Consider the following 25898-nt stretch of genomic DNA (forward strand, 5'->3'; position numbering starts at 1 on the left):
GGCCGGCGCCGTTATTGATTTTAACATTTGAGTGCACATTGAAGAACACAGCAAAAATTTGTGAATATTAAGCAGCACGTAATTTAGACATCGACGGAAAATTGTGGCAGGCATTTGAAATTTACAAGCGTTAGCCAACAGGTGAAGCAAATAAAACCATCTGTCAACCAATCAGGGCCCTTCCAACTATACCTTTTTCAGTTTAATCCGCTAGAAATTTACATGAATCTGCCACAAAACAAACCCAGCAATGCTCAACAATCTCGCGACCGAGAGAACGCTCCGCATTGTTGACTGCTCTTTCAATCACTTCTCGATGAAACCGCCAACCGTCGAAGCGATTCTGTGATACACTCATTTTACGCAGAACTTGTTCAATTTTTGTCAGCCACCTACCAAGGTGGTGAGATAGCCGAGAGAGCTCAAGCGTGTAGTAATCGCTCCAGAGGTCGCGAGTTCAATTCCCGTTAAGAATTTTTTTTTTATATATAATCATCTAGTTTGGTAGCTAATTATAGCTCATTTTCAAACCAGCATCAATGTAATTTTAAGATTGCACATAAATATCTATCATATATGATGGAGTCCTTTTGTTACATTCGACTCGCTATAATTTTACAGGTGTCGTTGATACTGTGTTCATTTGACCATAACTTTATGAATGCTTAATCGATTTCAAATCTTTTTACATGCTTTCGAAGCTTACTTTATTGTTTTGACTATATTATTCAACAAACACTGTACAAAAACATGATTTTTAACGAAAAATGCCAGCTTTTTCAATTTTATTGCCAGTTTAACATTACTTCCAAAGCTAAAACTGATTTTTCTCATTTATTAAACCTCCAAAAGAGACTTCGCAACAATTTTTTTAACAATCTGGAAATTATAATATTTTTGCATATGTTAAAAAATATATGCACTATTCCATTCGTAATTAAAACAAGATGCTTTATAAACTTAAGTTTAATAGAAAAAATGCAATTTACAGCGGACAAACTTACATAATCCAAAAACATTTGATATTTTTTGGATTGATTTTGCTGAACAACTAAGTCAAAACATTTTTTTAGAAAAAAGTATTGTAGGCATAATTTAAAATTTTCTTTAAAAATATGTAAAAAAAATTGGAATCGGTTGAGTTTTTATGAAATTATGGTCAAACAGAGATGATTTTTTTTAGAGAAAAATTTTCAGATAACTATTTTTAATTAAGACTAGTTTTGATTTTAGATAAAATTGATGTTCAACAAAGTTTTCATAAATTCAGTTTCGAAGATAATGTTGCTGGGGCCTTCCTTAGCCATGTGGTTAGAGTCCGCGGCATCAAAGCAAAGCCATTCTGAAGGTGTCTGGGTTCGAATCTCGGTCGTCCAGGATCTTTATATGAAAAATGTCGGTAAAGGAAATTTTCTTGACTTCCCTGGGCATATAGTGCCACACAATATACGAATGCGAAAATGGCAACTTTGGCAAAGAAAGCTCTCAGTTAATTACTGTGGAAGTGCTCATAAGAACACTAAGCTGAGAAGCAGGCTCTGTCCCCAAGAGGACGTTAATGCCAAACAGAAGAAGAAGAATGATGCTAAAAGTTTCAAAATTGATTAGAAAATAACGGAGTCATGGGGACTACACTGGAGGTCATTTTTTATAACATGAAAATGCACCTTCAAGACGCTTGCGCCACCTCTAAAGCTTAATATTTTTAGCTCACAAAATTGAAATTTCTCTTTTAATGTGATTTGAATTCATTAGAGCACAAGGATTTTTGGTTTTGAGAACTTTCGAAAAATAAGCCGCACCCTAGTGAAGATGCAGTGAAGCCAAACCCCGAATTTTTAAAACTATAAAGATCGGACACTAATTTTGGCAATGGTTGACCCAAATTCCTCCTGTGTACGTCGTGCAAACATTAAGTAGGAAAGTTTGTTCATCGTCATTCAATCCCAGATCGTAACACTTTTCACACAATGGGTTGAAAAGTCTGCTTCCTGGGTGCTAACTGCATTGTTCCAGTTCTGTTTGCATTGCTTTGCAGCAGCTCACCGTGACTAATCTATTTTCCAATTTTCAGCCATGATGTTATTAGAATTACTACGACGAGTTTACCTATGGAAAAAAGAGAACAGTTTATCCACAACTGTTGAGAAGAAAAATCCATTGACCTGCAAACGTGTGCCTATCGTCACTGCGCCAAACCTTATTACGTCAAGTTCCACTTTTGTTCAAAAACTGAAAAGCCTTCGTTCACTGCAAACCGGGCGTGAAAATGATGTCATTCCGTTCAAGTTAGCCGAAGCAGACGTTTCTGAAGCGGAACCGGAGCCGAGTTCACCTGCATGAAAAACATCCGGGGATATGACTGGGATCGTTTTTGTTGTTTGCTTTCCGTAGGGAAAGTTTGTCAATTACTTTAAAAGGAGAGGAGATTGTTCTTAGGATTAAATTATAAATAATCAGACTTGACGTGCCCTCACATACATCCATCCGAAATCCAACAGACTTTTGAATGGATGGAAGTGTAAGAACGTAAATGGCAATGACAAACAGTTGTAGGGAAGCTTCCGTAAAATATTTATCTGCCAAGGTACATATTGGTCTCTGGAAAAGCACGCGACCAAATTTGCTTAATGTTGCATTTGAGGGTATTATGACTTGCCCCTACAATTTTTCCTAAAATCTACAACAATTTTATTCTAAGCAATTTAGTGTAAAATTAAGAAAACTCATTTGGAAGGTTATTCATTTATAAACTCGAGTGCGGATGATGTTCTTCGCAACTATCAAACATTTGATCATCACTGTAATTAATCAGGATCATGAGATTATAGAACATTGATCTTTTGCCGCTGGCGCCACCTATTGCAAAATCTTGAATATTTTTTCCACTGCCAGTAATTTTGGTACTCCAAGGCAATCCGAAATAACTTGTGAATTATGTAATCATCCTTCCCAGAATATTATTCATAATTATTCATTACACTACAATTTTATACAAAATATTCCTTTGATTGCTCTTTTGCAACAAAAAATGTAAAAAGAGATGAAAAGTGGTCGGAGTGTGCAAAGTTGAACTAAATAAATTGTTGGCCTAACAAAAAGTAAGCTGCAAACCTGTAAAAAAATAAGTGAGAATCAAATTGATAACCTTTCATGTCAGTACTTTTCTCGAAATTACCATTCGAAACTTTTCACCATAAAGCCATTGTGAATTTTATTTATAATCCCATCCAACCATTATCCACAGAAAAATACGAAGTAAACTGACTCTTCATCCGTATAGATGTTCGTTATTCATGCTTGGTTAACCGCCTTTTGCGCCCAACTGACGGAACAAGCAAGTCGTCGAGAATAAAAAAAAAGCTGTGATGATGGAAACGACTCGTAAAAATTTTCCACTACAACTGCTAAACGAGGAATCATCCCAGATGGTGGGGATGCCTTTAGCAGAATAAAATAGAAAGAAGCAAGAATGTGAATGTAGGGTACGGTGGGGCAAAAATTCGGCTTTAGTGATATAATCTTTTTTTCTTCAGAAAAGCTAGTACAATCAAAACGAAACACATACCACACAGTGAAACTTCAGCATATTAATTACACTTTTGCTGAAGAAACTTGTGTCAAACTATTTGCCCATTTTCGTGATAACAGTTTTCAAATTGATTGTCCAGTGGGGCAAGAGAACGCTAACTGAAACACAAAATATCTATACTTTTGTGACGGGAATACATTCTACTCATCATGAACTGAAATTTCCAGAAAAAAAAAACATACTGAATTTTGATCAGAAATTTACCCACAACGGGGTTAACTGTAACGTATAATGCTCCACTGTGGACCAAAAATGATTCCCAATCGTTTATTAAAATGCCAATCTACCACAGATTAGCAGTTGGATAGGCCTAGGACTGTCCTAACATTAAATATCTAATAATATTTTAGTGCGTATTTTTTGAAAACGTAAGTTTGAATTAAAATTACAATTTTCACGTCCAAACTCAAGAAGTAGGCATAACTTTTTCGAATCTCAATCAATTTAGAATGAATGAATAGCATTTGGACCTTTGTGACATTTATAACATATTTTTTGAGCAATAAATCTTAAGGAGAAACTTTCGTCTCACGCAAACTTTTGCCCCACTTTACTCTACCATCATCATCCCGGATATCAACGACGTAAGCGCACCATAACTTGATGGTATGCTAATTTCGTTTAGCTTTACCATTGATCCGAATCGTTCTGAACAGACAAAAAAAATAAGATAAACTTCTTCAACACCGGATGTATTTTAAATTGGTATCGGAAATTGATACTTCAATACGCGATGCGCCCGACCGTGGTTTAAGGAACTGAAGTTTCTGCCGCAGATTTGGTTTCCGTCCATCAAGCGCGAAAGAAACTTTTCAGCTGACACTTTTCTACAGTTTAGCTGGCAGGTGTGCATACTTCGCGGAAAAAAAGCTACGAATTTGGAATTTAACACCAACAACGGCTTACGATAGTATGATTCTCGTTAGAAAGTTTTAAATCCAGAGGATAGGAGTGTGTGCATAACGATAGAAACCAAAGGTAAACTTTGTGTTTGAAAATCGCAGCTCTAGTGCGGTCTGGGAGCATTACCTAGAATTTAACACTTAGGTGAAAGTATAGAAACGGTAGCAAGAACGTGAACTGCAAACCATGAATGAATGAAAGAAAATTAGGTAATTGAATGTAGTTGTGTAACTAACGCATAAGAAACTCTCTGTAACGGTCTACAAACATGATTGACGACAAAAACAAAAATTTCTGTACCGAGGCCTTCTAAAAATAAACCCTTATACCTAATTTAGACTAAAAAAAAAGGGTTTATGAAAAAAATTCAAATTTTTGTTAAAAACTCTAACTTATGAACTAGCAACACAGTCGGGCTAGCAACAAAGAGCCCTGTTGTAACCCAACTCAACGATGTGAAAGTAGGCCTTTGCCAAAACGACCAATGAGAAGTGGTCTTTTTTGACAGGCAATTGGTTTCGTTTTTGTACTTCGACCTGACACGTCTTGTCTTAGGGTGACGCAGCTGCTATTTCAAATTTTGGAATGCCCGAAGAATTCTATTTTAATAGTACGAAACTTACTGCTCGCCAATAAACAGATCTTTTTTTTTTAAAGATACATTTCTTTAAAAAATATAGGTAATAAATTCAAAATTGACGTCTAATTTTATCCGGACAAATCACCGCCTCATTCCAGATGCATGACCAGTGCTGAACACTTCCGTTCCTAGATCGATACCCATCTACGATTCTTCACTAGCATGTCGGATTTCAAAGTATTGCTGGATACACCGCCTAGCCGTGAATCATACGCACTGGGTGCCGGAAGTATTGTACGAAACTCTAGACATAGCTTTCTCTCGACCCTGGGGAGAAGCGTAGTTCCGTTATAACTTCAAGAAGTCTTCCTTGCAACCGTTTGCAACAAATCGACCATCTTTCTCCTGATCATTCTCCTTTTTCTCTGACATTTTAACGTAGTCCATATAAATGTTTTCTTATGGTATGCATTAAAACATAAATCTGCGTCATGGCTTACTTGATGGATTTGGAGTTTCGACATTATTTTCTTAGAATTAATATCATCTAATACGATCTAATCTCATTGATTTCATTGAAGGTGTCTAGCCCCTGGAGTTTCTCCAATTTTTATCTCATTTGACCTCATCGTCTTTGAATCTTCGAATCATCTTTGTTTGACCATAACTTCATGAATATTCAACCGAGTCCAAATCTATATACAGGCTTTCAAAGATAACTTGGTTGTCTTACAAAAGCGTGAATAACGCATATAGTAAAAACATCGTTTTAACTTAGTTATTCATCAAAAACTGCTCAAAACTTGGACTTTTAGTGTGATTTCCAAATATTCCCAATTTTTGCCGGTTCAATGTTAATATTGAAGCTGAAACTAGTTTTTCTCATTCCTTAAACCTTCAAAAAGCTTTAAGTAACAATTAATAAACAATATTATAACAAAAATATTTCTACACTTTTAAAAAAATAAACGCATCATTCAATTCGTAGTTAAGACAAAATGCTTCATAAACTTCAGATAAGTGGTAAAAATGTAACTTCCTGCAAAAAAAAATTGTTGAACATCCTTTTACTGATGTATAGCATTTCTGAAATTGTTTACTGGATTGCAGCAATCTGAATTGCTGAATACTTGTCAACCCAATCAGATTTACTGAATTTCAGTAACTTATATGACAAATGATTGATAACCAGCAATCGATTTGAAATTTTACTATAACCCAGTAAACATAATTACTGAACTCCAGCAAAAGTTGTACTTGTCACAGTCGATAGCAACCACAAGAAGAACCGAGAAACTTTAAACAAGATTTGTTTCTCCTACTGGTTTATTTTTATTCTTCAGAATATCTTAGTAAGTACTGTATTCAGTAGAGAACTAAATATTGAAAAATAATGCAAGTGTTTGTTTTTAGGATGGTAATAAAACCGGAATGGCAAATGGTGCTTTGCCTCTTCCTTTTGCCTCGAAAAGCAGGAAAATATTGTTTAAATTTTAATTGTGGAAATAAATGTTTTTGGCATGAAACGAAGCAGCATTTTTATAATTTTCATGGTGAACTTTACCGAAAATTTTCATCACCCGGATCCTGGTGACTCGAAATTGCTGAAAAGCAGTATACAATACCCCTAAAGCAACAAATAACCAATTTATTCAGCAAGTGAAAATGTCCTTTACTGGATGGTAAGTAAAACAGCTGTCATTTTTATACGAATTCACTTTGCTGAAAGATCTAGCAAATTTCATTTTGCTGGATCGATTGCTGAATTTACAGCACAAAAAAAAAAATAAGCAAAAATTTACTGGTTTACAGCAATAAAATTTTGGTGTGTAGTACTGATTTTAGCCAAATTTGATGTTTTACAAAGTTTTCATAAATTTAATATTGAAGAGAATGATGCTGAATGTTTTAAAATTAATTGAGAAATAACAAAGTTATGAGCTTCAAGCGACTCACCTCTGAATCTTAATGTTTTTGGCTCAAACTTTGAGGTAATTCTTTTTATATGGTTTGAATCCAAAAGAGAACATGATTTTTTTATGTAAAGAACTGTCAACTACAATGGACTATATTGTACTTTTGACAATATTTACGAAGTAATTTTGATAATTTAGTATAACAAATTAACCGACGTTTGAAGTTATTGTTAATAAATTTGTCCCGCATAACTAACTAAAAAACTTTGCCACAAACAGGTGCCCATCTTGCCCCGCCTTCCCCTACGTAAAGGTCCGCGGCTGGCGAGATTTGAGCCCACGACCATCAGCTTGGTCTTACTAGATGTCGGCAACTCAAAGATGCTCGTAACAACACAATCAACATTTTGCACGCAGAGGTTAGATACTTCCAAAATCAGAGAGATTTAGTTAAAGCTACATAAATTTGATAAATCGGAAATAAACACGGAACACGAAAATGAGCATATTTGAAAAATGTTTGTAGCCCATTCCATTTCACTTTTTTGTCGCATACGAATTGACGACGGACTAGCATGCAACGCCCAGCGGCACAGGCTCAGGATAACTTATTTAAATTCAACCATAAATCAACCAAACACCCCATCCTGCACAGTTCGAACGAAACGTGTAAATTTCTGAGACATATAATGCACATAATTGGAGCGTGAAATATCATGGATATTTACATGATATATCATGTAAACTTCAATTATATGTCATGTAATCTAGCTTGATCCTAAGTGATTACATGACATATAACATATTTTTACATGATTTCAGAAATAAATTTACATGACGCCGTGTTTACATGGCATAAATGAAGTTTACATGATGTGTAATCTTCATTATTTTTAACTGTGTGCCAAATATATCATAGAAAGCCTACCGTTAATTTTGTTCAATTACAAGTCTAGGATTAGAGTATTTGGTATGAATTAGTGATATGTCATATATGGATGAGGCCCAGATAGCCGTAGCGGTAAACGCGCAGCTATTCAGCAAGACCAAGCTGAGGGTCGTGGGTTTGAATCCTGGTCGAGGATCTTTTCGGGTTGGAAATTTTCTCGATTCCCAGGGCATAGAGTATCTTCGTACCTGCCACACGATATACACATGCAAAAATGGTCAATCGGCAAAGAAAGCTCTCAGTTAATAACTGTGGAAGTGCTCATAAGAACACTAATCTGAGAAACAGGGTTTGTCCCAGTTGGGACGTAACGCCAGAGAGAAGAGAAGAAGAAGTGATATGTCAATAACAGGAACTCAGAATAAACCTCGAGGTAAGTGAAAAATTCTCTTACAAAAGTTCCAAGTCCGCTTTTGCTTAAATTCTTCATCCTTCGCTAACTAATTGGGATGTCATGTACAGATTGTCGCAGTTGAACTTGCTCCGGTACTTCAAACACTCTTCTCAGATACGGGAAACGAGGAATGGGAAGCGTATTTTAATTCACAGCACACACATACGCACATTCATGCAAAGCAGGGTGGCTCATCCAAGCCCTCGGGTGCGATCAAACGCTATTACAATTGAATAACTTTGAATTAATTGGATGTTTTACTGCAGTGCCAAATTTTCGGTTGCAGTCGCATTCAGATTGAGCCTTCGCTCATGGATGGAAGTAACCATTTCCAGTAAGGTAAATCAATTATAGACGGACCGCTTTCAATCGTTTTCGGAATGGAATGATAGCAGAGTTCCAATTAAATCAATGTTGCGCCATTGGTCGACCTGAATTGGACATTACTGGGTTGGACACGGTATGTGGTTCGATGAGTACCAACAGTACTGCCACCGATAACTATCCAAATCATTCATTGTGAACGATATTTTGGCGGAAGTTTCAGCTTAGCTTTAGCTTAGCTTTAGCTTAGCTTTAGCTTAGCTTTAGCTTAGCTTTAGCTTAGCTTTAGCTTAGCTTTAGCTTAGCTTTAGCTTAGCTTTAGCTTAGCTTTAGCTTAGCTTTAGCTTAGCTTTAGCTTAGCTTTAGCTTAGCTTTAGCTTAGCTTTAGCTTAGCTTTAGCTTAGCTTTAGCTTAGCTTTAGCTTAGCTTTAGCTTAGCTTTAGCTTAGCTTTAGCTTAGCTTTAGCTTAGCTTTAGCTTAGCTTTAGCTTAGCTTTAGCTTAGCTTTAGCTTAGCTTTAGCTTAGCTTTAGCTTAGCTTTAGCTTAGCTTTAGCTTAGCTTTAGCTTAGCTTTAGCTTAGCTTTAGCTTAGCTTTAGCTTAGCTTTAGCTTAGCTTTAGCTTAGCTTTAGCTTAGCTTTAGCTTAGCTTTAGCTTAGCTTTAGCTTAGCTTTAGCTTACGTGGCTGCTTGGTCGTTCATAGAAGTTAATATTCAATGTTATCTTCTTTTCCAAGCAGCCTAGATAGCCGTGTAGTGTCGGTAGTGGTTGTCTCAACTGGCTAAGAATAACACTACGGATTGCCTGATCCTGTAGTAAAAATCTACTAATCAGGTAACCCCAATCCCAAGGTGTGATGCGACCCGTGCTGATGGATGAATGGTTGAGGGGGTTTAAAATATGCTCAATCGCTAACGGAGCCTGGAGAGCACCAGGGCGAACTCTCCAGTATGTAGCTCTTACTGCATTAGGGCGGGGCAATGATGCAGCGGACCGTCTTTCCCCAGCGACTCGTGGGACCAAAAAATGAGTGCAAATAATCAAACCAAAATAAAAGGTGTCGACTGCCTCCCTCAGTTCGAAAAAGGTGACGACTGCCTCTCCCAGTCGGACGAAACGGAAACAGAGAATGCTTTTGGTAAGCTTGGACTGACCGAAGATGAGCTTCTCAGTAGTTCGCATGAAAACATGGAAACCGACCTCCCTCTGACACTCCCGAACGACCCAGGACTCCATCCTTCGGTTGAACCAATGGACGACGAAGAGGATGGAATTACAGTCACAATAAACTTGACAGGATCGCAGCCATCAATCACAGGATCGAACGTCACCTCAGGTCCTATTGATGGGAAGACCGATCAACATCCAACAGATGACGCGAACAAACAAAAACCTACTGGCACCAAAAAGATCACTCGGAGCCAAAGGAAGCAGCTAAAAGCACTCCGACAAAGTGGCTTAAGCCGCCCTGAGGCCCTATCCAGAATCACGGGGGGTGAGGCTATGGTGTCAACTCCTTTGAAACGCACTCGGCAGGACCTTGACAAGTCTACAAATGCTGAAGAAGAACATAAGCAGAAACGGATGAAACAACACCTGAATCCGAGAAAGCGCGTTGGGCAACAGGAAACCAACAGCTCAACAGCCTCGACGATCAACAAACCCCCTCCAGAAGATAAAAAACAGACTAGTCTAAGCTACGGTGAAATTACCAGTCGCAGGAGAGTCGGAATAATCCCAAAAGACTTCCCCACGACCCAACTTTCAACGACTCAGCTGGACGTTCTCCAGGAGGCACTGCTGCTTCGGGTTGAACAACAACGGAACGCGACAATGAAGCCCAAGTTCTCTAACCTTATCTACAAGTCTGGCCATATGGTTCTTATTTGTAAGGATCAGGAGACTGCGGAATGGGTAAAGGAGATAACACCTGCATTAAATCCCCTGGAAGGCGTTGAGTTGGTTGCAATGGATGAGGATAAGATTCAACGTCCAGAACTGATTCGAGCCTTCTTCCCTCAAAGCGCACAATACACCGATGATCGTATCAAAGCTCTCATCGAGAGTCAGAACGATCTGATAACCAACAACTGGCGTGTCATGCAACGGCTCACTCCTAACAACAAGCATGTGGTGTGGGTCTTTAATGTAGATGGACCGTCCATGGAAAAACTCATTCAATCCAAGTTCATCCTCAACTACCGCTTTGGAGAAATACAGTTGAGGAAAGTAAAGAGCACAACCCCAAACTCCAATGACAATCCAACTGGACAGCCGACCCAAGAGAAATCTGAGGAGGCCTCTAGTAGCATCCCACAACCAACTCCCACCATACAGGCTAGCTTGTCTTCCTCTGATGGAAAAGATGCATATTTGACCTCACTTCCTGGCCCAAGCGGTGTCACCTCAATGGCTCCCAATAAGGGCAGTGGAAATGTCAAAAGTGTAAAATTGACCACAGGGGATAAGCCAGCAGGCCTAGGTAAGGGAAAGGACAAAAACCAAAATCTAAGACATCCCCCAAAATCAAAAGTTGATGATCCGCAACATCCAAAGAAGGACGGCAAACGTCCGGAAAATGCGGAACGCCTCAGCAATGATTAAAATCCTCCAAGTGAATCTCCATCATGCTCAGTGCGCAACAGATGTGCTTTGCAGGAGATTCACAAAAGAACACCTTTCCGTGGCACTGATTCAAGAGCCATGGGTCAACAAAACTCGAATACAAGGTATTCAACTAAACTCGTGTAGGTTGGTATATGATGACAGCCAGCTCTCTCCCAGAGCAGCTATTCTAATACGCAATGATACTAAATGTTTTCCAATTACAGAATTCATCAAAAGGGACATCGTGGCGGTCAGGATGGAGGTTTCTACTGCTAGGGGCAGTACTGAGATCATTATGGTTTCGGCGTATTTCCCTGGCGACGCAGAAGACATTCCTCCTCCAGAGATGGCTGCTCTTGTCTCTTACAGTCAAAAACACAACATCCCCTTCGTCATCGGTTGTGACGCCAATGCTCATCACCTTGTATGGGGAAGTACAAACACAAATATCAGAGGTGAGCATCTTTTGCAGTTTCTTTCCTCCAAAAATATTGACATATGCAATGTCGGTGATAAGCCTACATTTGAAAACATCTTACGACAAGAAGTCCTTGATCTGACTTTATGCAGTCAATCCATCTCGGATAAAATAAAAAACTGGCATGTTTCTAATGAAATATCTATGTCAGACCATAAACATATAGTCTTCGAGTGGGAAGGGGGTCTAATGATTCAAAAGTCGTTTAAAGATCCCAAGAAAACTGATTGGGAAACCTACTCAGCTATTCTCCGTTCTGAAGACTATATAATAGAGCCGAATATTCAGACTATTATACAGTTAGAAGCAGCTTCGGATTCTATTAAAAACAAAATTCTAAATGCTTATCAAGAGAGCTGTCCGATCAAAACAGTTAGTTCGAACAGAGATGTTCCATGGTGGAACTTCAACCTTGATAAACTCAGGAAAACTGCTCGGAAGGAATTCAACCGAGCCAAACGCACTTCTGATTGGAGTCTATACCGAAAGGCTCTGACAGAGTATAACAAAGAAATGAGACGAGCAAAACGGAAATCATGGGTTCTCATGTGTGAAAGCATTGAGAAAACTCCCGTAGCTGCTCGACTTCATAAAACTCTTTCGAAGGATCACTCCAATGGTTTGGGAAGTCTTCAAAGGACTGACGGTTCACTCACTGTGGAACCTCGTGAAACACTGAGTGAAATGCTAAGAGTTCACTTTCCTGATTCAATCCCACAAACGAGTCTAAATGCTGAAGGTGCCAGACTTGACGTCTCAGTTCCACACGGGTTCCTATCAGGGGACTCAGGAGCAAAAAGGGACGCAATAAAGGTTGCCAAAGAAGCTTTTACTCGCGATAGGGTTGTTAGGGCAGTGAGATCTTTCGAGCCATTCAAATCTGCTGGCATGGATGGAATCTTCCCAGCGCTTATCCAAAAAGAGGAAGAGACACTGATTCCACACATGGTAGAGATTTTTAAGGCAAGTTTAGTTCTGGGACACATTCCAAATGATTGGCGTCAAGTTCGAGTTGTCTTTATTCCAAAAGCAGGAAAAAAGGACAAAACCAACCCTAAAGCATTCCGACCGATAAGCCTATCCTCGGTAATGCTTAAAATCATGGAGAAGGTATTATGCGAGTATATAGATTCTAAATTTATGAAAACTATGCCTCTTTCTAAATCCCAATTTGCTTATCAAAGCGGAAAATCAACGGTCTCAGCACTGCACACGCTAGTGAACAAGATCGAGAAAACCTTTAATGCAAAAGAAATCGCTCTTATAGCATTTCTTGATATTGAGGGCGCGTTCGATAACGCTTCTTATTCGTCTATAGGTTCGGCAATGTTGAGGAGAAACTTCGACCCATGCATTGCAACCTGGGTACATGCTATGCTAGCAAATCGACAGATCTCATCTGAGCTGAGTGATTCGCGCATTACTGTAGTGGCTACAAGGGGATGCCCTCAAGGGGGAGTACTATCTCCCTTATTGTGGTCATTAGTGGTGGACGAACTGCTAGATAGCTTAGAAAGAAGGGGTTTTGAAGTTGTTGGATACGCAGATGACGTAGTCATTATTGTACGAGGCAAATTTGACAGCGTTATTTCATCAAGGATGCAAATTGCTCTCAATCACACACTCTCCTGGTGTCAAAAAGAGAAACTAGGAATAAACCCTTCAAAAACAACAATTGTACCGTTCACAAAAAGACGAAAGGTACAACTCCACCCTCTTTTCTTGAACCAAATACAATTAGTTTACTCAAATGAGGTCAAGTATCTTGGCATCACACTTGACGCAAAACTAAATTGGAACACCCATCTTCAAACAATCATAAATAAAGGTCTCAACTCACTCTGGGTTTGCTCAAAGACCTGTGGTAAAACATGGGGTCTAAAACCCAGTATGATCATGTGGATCTATAAAACAATCGTTCGGCCTAGAATAACCTATGCGTCCCTTGTTTGGTGGCCTAAGACAAAGGAAGCTACGGCTAGAGCTAAGCTGAACAAAATTCAACGTACTGCCTGTATTGCCATAACCGGTGCAGTTCGTAGTACCCCCTCGTTTGCCCTAGATGCTATACTCAATCTGCCCCGGCTGGATCAATTCATAAAGCTGGATGCTGAGAAAAGTGCTCTTCGGCTAAAACGATCAACAGTCCTACTGTCAGGGGACTTAACAGGTCACCTCAGTATATTAAACGAATTTTCGATAAATCCTATTGTTGAAAAATGTAGTGACTGGATGGAAAAAGTGGTAAACTATGACTCGCCATTCACGGTGGTCTTTCCTTCTCGTGAGGAATGGGAAGGAGGTGGACCCACCATTCCACCGGGATCTATTAAATTCTACACAGATGGTTCAAAAATGAATAATTTGACAGGGTCTGGAGTATACGGACCGAAAACCAAAATCTCTGTCTCTCTTGGACAGTGGCCTACAGTATTTCAAGCAGAAGTCTATGCAATCAAGGAATGTGCGCAGCTGTGTCTAAAAAGAAATTACAGACATGCCACCATCTGTATTTTCTCTGATAGTCAAGCAGCGCTTCAATCTTTGAAGGCTTTCACTTGCAACTCAAAACTTGTGTGGGAATGCATTCTTGCACTGAAATCCCTAGCTGAACGCAATCGAGTTAAACTATATTGGATCCCAGGACATACGGGTCTAGAGGGTAACGAAATTGCCGATCAGCTAGCAAGGAATGGATCAACCAATATGTTCATTGGTCCAGAGCCATTCCTTGGCATTTCAAACTCTGCACTAAACACGGAATTGAACAACTGGTTGTTCGGTCAAATTCAATCAAATTGGAATACAGTTTCCAATGCGAATCAGTCCAAAAGGTTCGTAACAATAAACACGACACAAACACAAAAACTTATAGGTCTCAACAAAAGGGATCTCAGAACATACATCGGTCTAATAACTGGTCACTGCCCAAGCAGATACCACTTATACAAGATCGGTGTCGTCCAAAACACAAATTGCCGTTTCTGTGACGAGACGGACGAAACCTCACAACATCTTCTCTGCTCTTGCAGTGCACACATCCATCGTAGGTTCAAAATATTTGGCAAGCACTACTTACAGCCAGCTGATATTTGGAACGCATCCCCCAGGGAGGTGGTTAGCTTTATTAGGCTGATCACGCCAGATTGGGGGAACTACAACACTGCAACCTAGGACTTCTGCCCATCAATGGCAGATGGTTCAAAGTTCAGTCAAAAGCGCAAAGTATTCCGGAGGCACATTTGCTACTGGAAAACATTGTGTACCATAGAGTAATAGGGTATATCACAATAGTCCTAAAAATGGACGCAGTGATCCCACACCCGACAGAAGAAGAAGAAGAAGAAGTAGTAGCTTTAGCTTAGGCTTTAGCTTTAGCTTTAGCTTTTAGCTTTAGCTTAGCTTTAGCTTAGCTTTAGCTTAGCTTTTAGCTAGCTTTTAGCTTAGCTTTAGCTTAGCTTTAGCCCTTAGCTTAGTTACTTAGCTTGCTTTAGCTTAGCTTTAGCTTGCTTTAGCTTAGCTAGCTAGTTTAGCTAGTTTTTTTAGCTTGCTTAGCTTAGCTTACTTTAAGCTTAGCTTGCTTAGTTCTTAGCTTAGCTTTAGCTTGCTTAGTTACTTTAGCTTAGCTTTAGCTTAGCTTTAGCTTAGCTTTAGCTTAGCTTTAGCTTAGCTTTAGCTTAGCTTTAGCTTAGCTTTAGCTTAGCTTTAGCTTAGCTTTAGCTTAGCTTTAGCTTAGCTTTAGCTTAGCTTTAGCTTAGCTTAGCTTTAGCTTAGCTTTAGCTTAGCTTTAGCTTAGCTTTAGCTTAGCTTTAGCTTAGCTTTAGCTTAGCTTTAGCTTAGCTTTAGCTTAGCTTTAGCTTAGCTTTAGCTTAGCTTTAGCTTAGCTTTAGCTTAGCTTTAGCTTAGCTTTAGCTTAGCTTTAGCTTAGCTTTAGCTTAGCTTTAGCTTAGCTTTAGCTTAGCTTTAGCTTAGCTTTAGCTTAGCTTTAGCTTAGCTTTAGCTTAGCTTTAGCTTAGCTTTAGCTTAGCTTTAGCTTAGCTTTAGCTTAGCTTTAGCTTAGCTTTAGCTTAGCTTTAGCTTAGCTTTAGCTTAGCTTTAGCTTAGCTTTAGCTTAGCTTTAGCTTAGCTTTAGCTTAGCTTTAGCTTAGCTTTAGGCTTAGCTTAGCTTAGCTTTAGCTTAGCTTTAGCTTAGCTTTAGCTTAGCTTTAGCTTAGCTTTAGCTTAGCTTTAGCTTAGCTTAGCTTAGCTTTAGCTTAGCTTTAGCTTAGCTTTAGCTTAGCTTTAGCTTAGCTTTAGCTTAGCTTTAGCTTAGCTTTAGCTTAGCTTTAGCTTAGCTTTAGCTTAAGCTTTAGCTTAGCTTTAGCTTAGCTTTAGCTTAGCTTTAGCTTAGCTTTAGCTTAGCTTTAGCTTAGCTTTAGCTTAGCTTTAGCTTAGCTTTAGCTTAGCTTTAGCTTAGCTTTAGCTTAGCTTTAGCTTAGCTTTAGCTTAGCTTTAGCTTAGCTTTAGCTTAGCTTTAGCTTAGCTTTAGCTAGCTTTAGCTTAGCTTTAGCTTAGCTTTAGCTTAGCTTTAGCTTAGCTTTAGCTTAGCTTTAGCTTAGCTTTAGCTTAGCTTTAGCTTAGCTTTAGCTTAGCTTTAGCTTAGCTTTAGCTTAGCTTTAGCTTAGCTTTAGCTTAGCTTTAGCTTAGCTTTAGCTTAGCTTTAGCTTAGCTTTAGCTTAGCTTTAGCTTAGCTTTAGCTTAGCTTTAGCTTAGCTTTAGCTTAGCTTTAGCTTAGCTTTAGCTTTAGAATATCTATTTATAATAAAAAAAAACATACTACAAAACTAAGGTTTAACTTCCATGGTTACGTAGTTATTAAACATTACAATACAATTTCGAATAGATAATTCACTTAAGAATTCTGTTAAAAAGTATCAGTAAATTAGAAATATTTATCCTAATTATCGTAACATCATTCAAAATATCCCCTCTTTTTAAGATGGTTGAGGGAATTTAAAACAAAATATTTCTAACATACACTCATTATTTCACTTAAAGTTGATAAACTAAAACAAATCAAGCCCGAAGCATTGGATTATTATTGTCGTTTCCTTGGAGGGTTTTAACTTTCCCATAAGGCTGGAGAAGATACCCAGCTCATGGAACTTGTCCTATATTTTACGATTACCGCAAAATCTCAGCTAGTCCCATCGCACCATGTGAATACAAATCGTTCTGGGCCATATTCCATGAACCGGAAAGGATGGCTTCGGGGTTGAGGATTCGTTTTGCACCCGTCCCGGGTCCCACATTAGATCACTAGTTTTCCAGCCGGTCAGGTGTGGTTTGTTTGTTGGGGCAATAAATTCCATTATCGGATGTACCAAATCATGGCCAACAACGGTCAGTATCTAGTTTTTATTCCCAGAACGACCGTTAAGGGTCACCCTCATAAAGTTCTCCTTCGGATGGGGCGTTAAATTTTAAACTGTTTGTTTCCCCCCTTACGCAATCAAAAACTACGGAGGCATTTGAATATTATTCTGTTGGACTTTATCTCGCATCATCGAAGCTCTAAGAGCATCAAACCAATTTCCCAGTCCCTCCCATGGCTACCTTCCGAACGTTTCCACACTTTTATCCAGACAATGACCCGGAGGGAGCGTAAAAATTGGAAAAGTTCGCTCATATCATTTGAGTCTGATGTTAAATATTTGCGATTGGCCCCAACTGCTCCAGAGCTGTCTGTCGTTCGTTTGTTCGCATCAAACTGTAGTTATGCTGCTTTCGATCGCTTGACTAAAGTGGACAAAATAATAGGGATAGTCTATATAATGGGTCGAACAGCTGCGTTACTTTTGAAACGAGTTTGATGTTAAAACCTCACCACGTTTTATTACATTAGACGCTTTATCAACAATCGGCTCACATTTTTCTTTAATTTTCAAGACAGCGCACAGGGGTCTAGTTTCTCAGATAACAGGCCAAACCCTAGTTTTCAAACTTAGTTTTTAGTTAAAGAACAAAGTCAAACATTCTTTCTAATGGACAGCTTCAAATTCCAGACATTTTGCTTTTTACGGGAAACATTTCACACGAAATGTTTAAATTCTTGCCATTCCAAATTTCCCACTTTTGAAGCACGTTTTAATACGCATTTTCCAAAGATATCTATGAAAATGTAAAATGCCCCACTGCCTTAGAAGTCTTTTTAATTGTTTTACGATTTTAATTGATGATTTGACTTTTTCACTTATATTTTTATGAGCTGCCCGGAATTTGAACCAAAGTGTCTGGAATATGAGGCAGAAATAAGGAAAAAGAATCATGAAAAGTTCACACATTTCTATTTATTTAGGAATACACTCCAACCTCTTTTTACGACCGTTTTTTTACCGACGGTTCTTTTTCCGACCACTTTTTTACGACCGAAATTCAGATTAACGACCGTTTTTATAAATGATCATTATCTTGAAAAGTATTCAAAATCAAGGATCATGATGTTCAGCAAAATTGTTCAGTAGTTCAAGGGCTAACATATGGTGGTCATTGAATTGCAGAATTGGGTCCTAAAATGTTTAATGAAATCTTTTTTTTTTTATTTAATAACACGAAAGAGCATGTTACTGTAACTATTTTAGCAATTTATCCCGCTCAAATAACGGCTATATCATATTTAAACTTTATTGTAAAAATTGGGACCATAAATGAACCTTGACACTTGTGATCATGTTTGACGTTCTCTTAATCGACAAAAACACCACAGGGCTTTCAGTTTTAACACCGGGGTTGTTCCTATCTGACATTTTGGAAGGGACACGGAAAGCAAAATACACACAAAATTTAAGTTTAAGCCAAGGAATGTGACAAAATCTAAGAAAATGTTTTTTGGACTTAAACAAACGAAAAACATTAAAAAATTGAGTAAACATGTGTTTTTAGCCTAAACTTAAGCGTTTGGCACTAAAATTGGTACAGGGCTTAAGGACCCTATTCTGCCTATTCTAGGTGGCGTTAGTGAGTATAGAAATTTTGTTTTGCGGATATCTCAGGATCCTCACCACTTGGAAAGATGGCATCTTCGACAAAGTTGTTCAGTAGCTCAAGGACCATCATCATAAACGCTATGAGGTTCAAAATTTTGCCACCAGGCGGCGCTAGTGAGCATGAAACTTTTGTTTTGCGGATATCTTAGGATCCTGGCCACTTAGAAAGATGGCGCCTTCAGCAAAGTTGTTCAGTAACTCAAAGCCTATCATTATAAAAGCCAAGAGATTCGAGATTTTGCCACCATGCGGCGCTAGTGAGCATAGAATATTTGTTTTCCGGATAGCTCAGGATCCTGACCACTTAGAAAGATGGCGTCTTCGGCCAAGTTGTTCAGTACCTAAAGGACCATCATAATAAACGCTATGAGGTTCAAAATTTTGCCACCAGGCGGCGCTAGTGAGCATGAAACTTTTGTTTTGCGGATATCTTAGGATCCTGGCCACTTAGAAAGATGGCGCCTTCAGCAAAGTTGTTCAGTAACTCAAAGCCTATCATTATAAAAGCCAAGAGATTCGAGATTTTGCCACCATGCGGCGCTAGTGAGCATAGAATATTTGTTTTCCGGATAGCTCAGGATCCTGACCACTTAGAAAGATGGCGTCTTCGGCCAAGTTGTTCAGTACCTAAAGGACCATCATAATAAACGCTATGAGGTTCAAAATTTTGCCACCAGGCGGCGCTAGTGAGCATGAAACTTTTGTTTTGCGGATATCTTAGGATCCTGGCCACTTAGAAAGATGGCGCCTTCAGCAAAGTTGTTCAGTAACTCAAAGCCTATCATTATAAAAGCCAAGAGATTCGAGATTTTGCCACCATGCGGCGCTAGTGAGCATAGAATATTTGTTTTCCGGATAGCTCAGGATCCTGACCACTTAGAAAGATGGCGTCTTCGGCCAAGTTGTTCAGTACCTAAAGGACCATCATAATAAACGCTATGAGATTCAGAATTTTGCTACCAGGCGGCGCTAGTGAGCATGAAACTATTGTTTTGCGTTTATCTTAGGATCCTGGCCACTTAGAAAGTTATATATTTTATATCTGACGGAGTTATATATTTTATGTCTGACGGAGCTGCATCACAGTATAAAAATTGGAAGAACTTTTCAACTCGTTGGCAATTTAAAATCAAATATTATATAGAAGTTGAATGGCATTTTTTGCAACATCACATGGAAAAGGGCCATGCGATGCCATAGGAGGGACACTAAAACGTATGGCTACCAGAGCCAGTCTTGCCAAAGAACGTGAACATCCGATAAAAATGCTAAGGAACTATATGATTGGGCTCAAAATCGGAAAGAAGCGCTGAGGAATATGATATCATTGCACAAGAACTAAACCAACAATTTTCAAGTGCAAAAACAGTTCGAGGCACTCAGAAATATCACTCGTTTATCCCTATCTCTGAAACACAAATTGAAGTTAGACATTTTTCGAGCTGTGACGATATATATATATATATATATATATATATATATATATATATATATATATATATATATATATATATATATATATATATATATATATATATATATATATATATATATATATATATATATATATATATATATATATATATATATATATATATATATATATATATATATATATATATATATATATATATATATATATATATATATATATATATATATATATATATATATATATATATATATATATATATATATGGTTGTAATTAGCCGGGCTTAGCCCTGGAGACCAAAGGTACACCGTTGTGATAGAATCATATTTTTAATGCCACGTTTAGATTTACCGTGTATATCTCGGAAGTGATGCATCTCAGCTAAATTTTACTTGAGTATTTTTCGATAGAAATTTTTCATATTTGAAAATATATAGTTATTTTTCTGTTCTCAGAAAAACGCACCAAAAATATCGTTTTACATAAATTTTTTATTTATTTTTTTAAATAATTTATTGTTTATCCAAAAATTTTCCGTTTTGAGGCATTGTGCTAGAAATTACAAACAATATGGTGCAAAACATATCCAAAAATTAAAAACATCAATTTTGCGGATTTTAAGAAAAAATGAACTTCAAAAATTTAATTTGAAAATTTCGTTTATATTTTTTTACCGTGCATACTTTTTTAAATACTTTAGTATATAGGTTTTGATCAAACAATAAACAATTCAGCTACGATTCACTCAATCAAAATAAAATATTTCTGGAATGGAGAAACACGAAATATGTTTGAAAAGGGTCTATTTTACTCTATTTATTTGAAAATTTTATATAAATATGAGTATTTCTCGAAATTGATGCAACCTACAAAAAATTTATTTAAGTACTTTTCGATTGCAATTAATCTGTACTTTCAAATAATCACATAAAAAATTATTGTTTTCCTCTATTTCGATTTATTTTTAAATCTGTAATTTTTTTAAAAATCTTTTTTTTTGTCCCTAATTCTTCCATTTTTAAACATTGTGCAATAAATCACATAAGTTGTCCCCTAAAACATATCCAAAAACAAAAAAAAAATCAAAACTGTGTTTCTGGAGAAAATTGATTTTAATATTTTGTTTTTGAAATAAAAAAATAATCTGTAATATTTTTACCGTGTATATTTTTCTCCATATAGTCCTAAGCAATACCTATAACTTTGTAGAAGATCTCAAATCGATCGGACAAACCGTTATCAAGTTACAGTTTTTTAAAGATTTGCTATGCATTTTCCGATACGCCCTTCTCAAATATAAGGCAAGGTTCAAAATGGCGGTCTGAAGGTGCAAAATGGCATTTTTGGTCATAAAGAATCTGTATGCAAATTTTCAGGCGATTCAAAAAATACAAAAATAATCGGGTTTGCGAAACGGCGTGGAACCGCTCAGTTAGACTTTGTGAAGAAAATAAAATTTTCACAAATATCAGCTAATTTATGCCCACCAGATGCATTTGATGTCAATATTGGCCTTAAGTGTTTGGAATATGAGTCAAAACGATATGCATCACATTGTCAGTGGGTCAATCTTGTTCCACTAAACTGCTTCAAAACCATTCTCATCGAAACAAAAGATCTTCGTTACCCGCGCAACCTTTCTTCGAACGAAGGTTCCCATGGTTTCGCCTGAATGACATCGATAATAATGGGAGTCAATTGGTTTATGGATTTCTATTTCCCTTTTTCAGGTGACCATTCTCTTCACGGGGATCCTCATTACCGGCGTCGTGGGCAACTTGATTGTGTGTCTAGTAATAATTCGACATCCTCAGATGCACACCGCCACCAACTACTATCTGTTCAGTTTGGCAGTATCCGATTTGATCCTGCTGCTGTTGGGTGAGTACAGATTATTTGTTGTTCTTTTTTTTTCTATAGGAGTTTCAATTATTCATATAACGGAATTTACGTATTCTTGGCAGTCTAAGCCTATGCCTATGAATCGAAGGTGAATTATTTCCTTCATTATTGGCCTCAAGTGAAACAGAGTCTGCTTCTCAATCTACTGTTCTATGAACACTAGAGTGCACCTCGAAATTTCAAAAAAGCACACAAGTTCTAACTCCAAATAATGTTACAAACAATCTCTACAATGGGTTAAAAGTTTGTCATTACAAGTGTCGGCAAAAACCATATATTATTCACATGCATTTATTTTTTCGTAATTATTTCAAATAACCTATGAATACACTGAAAAAAGCTTTGAAGTAATGAGAACCATGAACAAATTCTTAAATTTGCTATTCCAATCACGATTGAGCTTTCAAGAACGCTTTTTATTTGCGTTTTGGTCCCTCTCAATCCAACCGCTTCGATAGCCGAGCGGTAAGCGTTCGCGCTTGACAATCGCAAGATCTTCGCTTTGATTCTGGCTTGCTGCAAGTTTATTATCATGATATAGTAATTTTTACTATCGAAATGGTACCATGGTAAAATTGAATGGCAAATTTAGTCTGCACAAATCAAGTGGCGTTGTGTATTTAATTTAACCCTCTCATATAGTATTTTCAACTGCAACGCTTTTCTCAGTGTAGTTTGGCATTATGAATGTCGACGTACTCTTTTATTCTTCTACCGATATCTTTTCACCACAAGAAAAAAAAAATGCATAGTTAGATTTTAATGAGAGTCGTTTAATCCTCCTAAGCCTTGGATCACCGACCAAAAATGACTAGCTGATTTTTTTTCCTTCCTCACTAATCAACACTCTTTCCGTGATGATTGTGGAGACGCAGAGGTATTCTTGATCTCTAGAAGCAACAATCATTACACACTAGCATTTCTTGCCCATCCCCATCTGTGAGAACTTGGCCGGCACCGTTATTGAGCAATCATATGAGAGCTGCTAAAATGTGTGTGTCATTTGGATCGAGGTGCAATTCTTACCAGTTCCGATCAATCACGGAGTAGCAAGACATGTACCTACAGTTATGCTATGCGATATGATGAAAATAAAGGTGGTGTCTGGATTCGGCCAATAGGGTCGTAAAGCCCTGTTCCAATTTTAGTGCCAAATGCTTAAGTTTAGGCCAAAAACATTTGTTTACTTATTTTTAATCTTTTTCGTTTGTTTATGTCCAAAAAAACAAAAGATTTTGTCACTCCCCTTGGCTTAAACTCAAACTTTGGGTGTATTTTGTTTTCCGTGTCTCTTCCAAAATGTTAGATAGGAACAGTATTTTTTTCAACTAAGCGAACGTCAAACATGATCAAAAGTGTCAAGGTTCGGGAAAAAATGCTATTGTAGTTGTAGTAACATGCTCTTTCATGTTATTAAATAAAAACAAGATTTCATCATACATTTTAGGACCCTATTATCCGCATTCACTGACACTTCTCCAAATAAAAAAGTTTAGTTTTCTGATCGATATGCAATATTTTTAGCATTAGACAAATCTTCTATTTACACAGACCATGGCATTTCTGACCTATTTCATTCACGCTAACATTTTATTTCTTTCTCTACCCTCCATTCAAACATGCTGCTGAATCACAAACCATTCAATAGTTGGTAAATTGCGCATTGGGTTCTCCTCATCACGCAACAAATCGTTAGATAATCCCTGAATCAATCAGTTCCCTGCTCGCTCCGACACCGTTCCCACCGGAAGCCAAGATTTTCCTGTCTCGGCTATATTTTTGTCTGGCTATTCGTGGTCCATTCAGCACCGTCTTTGAGATATATTTTTCTTTGAAAAATATCAAAGCATAACGGCCAACCGGAATGTATTTTCTACCCATCTCAAGTCCCAGGCCACGAGCAAAGCTTCTATCACTCATATCTTTTCCCTGCACTACACTCCACAGCGCAATTGAGTTTCAGAGCATTCGTGGGCAGCTAACTGGAAACTCTGCTGCACAACATCTTTTTTTTTTGGCTCACATAACATAGGTATTACTTTGCTATCATTGTCGTCGTCGTTATCGTGGTTGAAGTGCGCCAATGGAAGCGGAAAAAAAAATCTAGATGAGGAACTCGAGCAGAAGAAGTGCTTTAAAACTCGGTTATTTGCACTGTTATTGCCACAGTTTCCTCGAATTCAAAGGGGATGAGAGGAGAAAAATCCCTCTTGGAAAATATCACACCACAGCGAACACGGCCCTCGTCAAAGAAGAAAAGCTCCTTTTCCACCAACCAGGCGGATAGTTTGTTGCACCTTATTATGGGATTTGATAGTTTCAGACAGCGGAAGATGGATTCATGCTACCTATTGGTGGCTCCTTCAGTAAGCTTTCCTATCGCAAGCAGTGGAAAAGGACACATTGTATCATAAAGAAGGGCAATGGGACCATTTTCCAGATGCTTTCGTTTCAATGTCAAGGGTATGGCCATTCAGGATTAAATTTATCAGTGGTCCAATGTTGCATGCAGGAAAGTTCAGGTAATCGTGTCGAGTATTCCTTGGGGTCGTGCATATATCACAAGGACAACTTATAGCAGGGTAGAGGGTACGGAAAAGTCCACGCTAGTTCTCGTAGAAAGCAATATGAAAATGTCCACGTGAACATTGTTTATTTGACAATCGAAAAAGTTAAATTCAATCAACAATCTCTAAGCAAAATCAAACATCCTTACTTTACTGTTGATAGCGCTACGTCCCTCACTAATAGAGTTCCTTCTCGTGGTGATTGTGGAAAGCAACAATCATTACACACTAATGTTCCTTTACCATCCCAACTAACTGTAAGGACTTGGCCGGCGCATTAATTGATCAATAACTTCTAATATGTGCGTGTATGAATTGTAAACGATATGGCTACTAAGCTAAAATGTGCGATAACAAAGCACGTTGTGGCAAATGTGCTGAGATCCATGACGAATCAACATGCTCTTTTGTGTCTTCCCTGTGCATTCGGTGCAATGCGGAACATGATCCATCACCGAAAAGTTGTCCCTCTTATCAAGACCACGTTAACATGACCCGGCGAAAACTATTAGAAAAGTCCAGACTTTCGTTTGCTTTCCACCGCGGATCAAGAAACGGTTGTCTTAGACAATGTGTTCTCTCTACTTGCAGACCTTCCAGCCGATGATCTCGAAGATGACGAGAATGGCAACTGCAGCTACACCTACGTCTATCCAAAACGAAAGAAAAAGACCGCAAATATCAAAAGAAAATCCGAAAACATGCCCCCACAAGACCATGCTCCTCAGATCTCTTTAAGGTGATTATAAAACGAAGCCAAACTTTGAATTTTCAATTGCACAAGACGAGAGAATCTGACAACAGTTCGCGTTGAAAACCAATCAAATTGCTTTCCTGCTGGTGGTGACCAATGGGATAGATTCTCAACGCGGAGCGCTGTTTGGTTCTCAAGTCTTGTGCTCTTGAAAATTTGAGGTGTGGCTTCGTTCTATAATCACCTTAACGTCAGATCAGTTAAATTCGCAACAGCCCTCTCCAAACACGGCTAAGCAAAACAAAACACAGCAGTTCTATAGACTCTCACAAAAAGCCCCTCAGCAAACCGCCGGCGCGACTTTTAGCACGAAAAGCAACAGTTCCCTCCGCTCCCAGCTACACAAAATGAACCTCCAGGTAGCCGGTCAGATCAGTCCATTTTATGCATACCACAGTTGATTCGTATGATGTGCGTAGTATTTCGTGTTTCCAATGAGTGGATGCCCATTGTTGAAAGCCTGTTGCCCCTGGTCA

At 38.1% G+C, this 25898-nt stretch overlaps 1 protein-coding gene across 3 annotated transcripts in view; it reads left to right on the plus strand.

Annotated features, from left to right (window-relative positions):
- Positions 1-25898, plus strand: part of LOC23687755 (G-protein coupled receptor 39) — a 339479-nt gene that overhangs the window by 106436 nt on the left and 207145 nt on the right. For all 3 annotated transcript variants that reach the window (XM_021850745.1, XM_021850747.1, XM_021850746.1), the window contains one exon: positions 21930-22080. In XM_021850745.1, the coding sequence (XP_021706437.1) occupies positions 21930-22080 (151 nt within the window). The remainder of the gene's footprint in view (positions 1-21929; positions 22081-25898) is intronic.

Source organism: Aedes aegypti, chromosome 3, assembly GCF_002204515.2.
Source record: "Aedes aegypti strain LVP_AGWG chromosome 3, AaegL5.0 Primary Assembly, whole genome shotgun sequence".
NCBI lineage: Eukaryota > Metazoa > Arthropoda > Insecta > Diptera > Culicidae > Aedes > Aedes aegypti.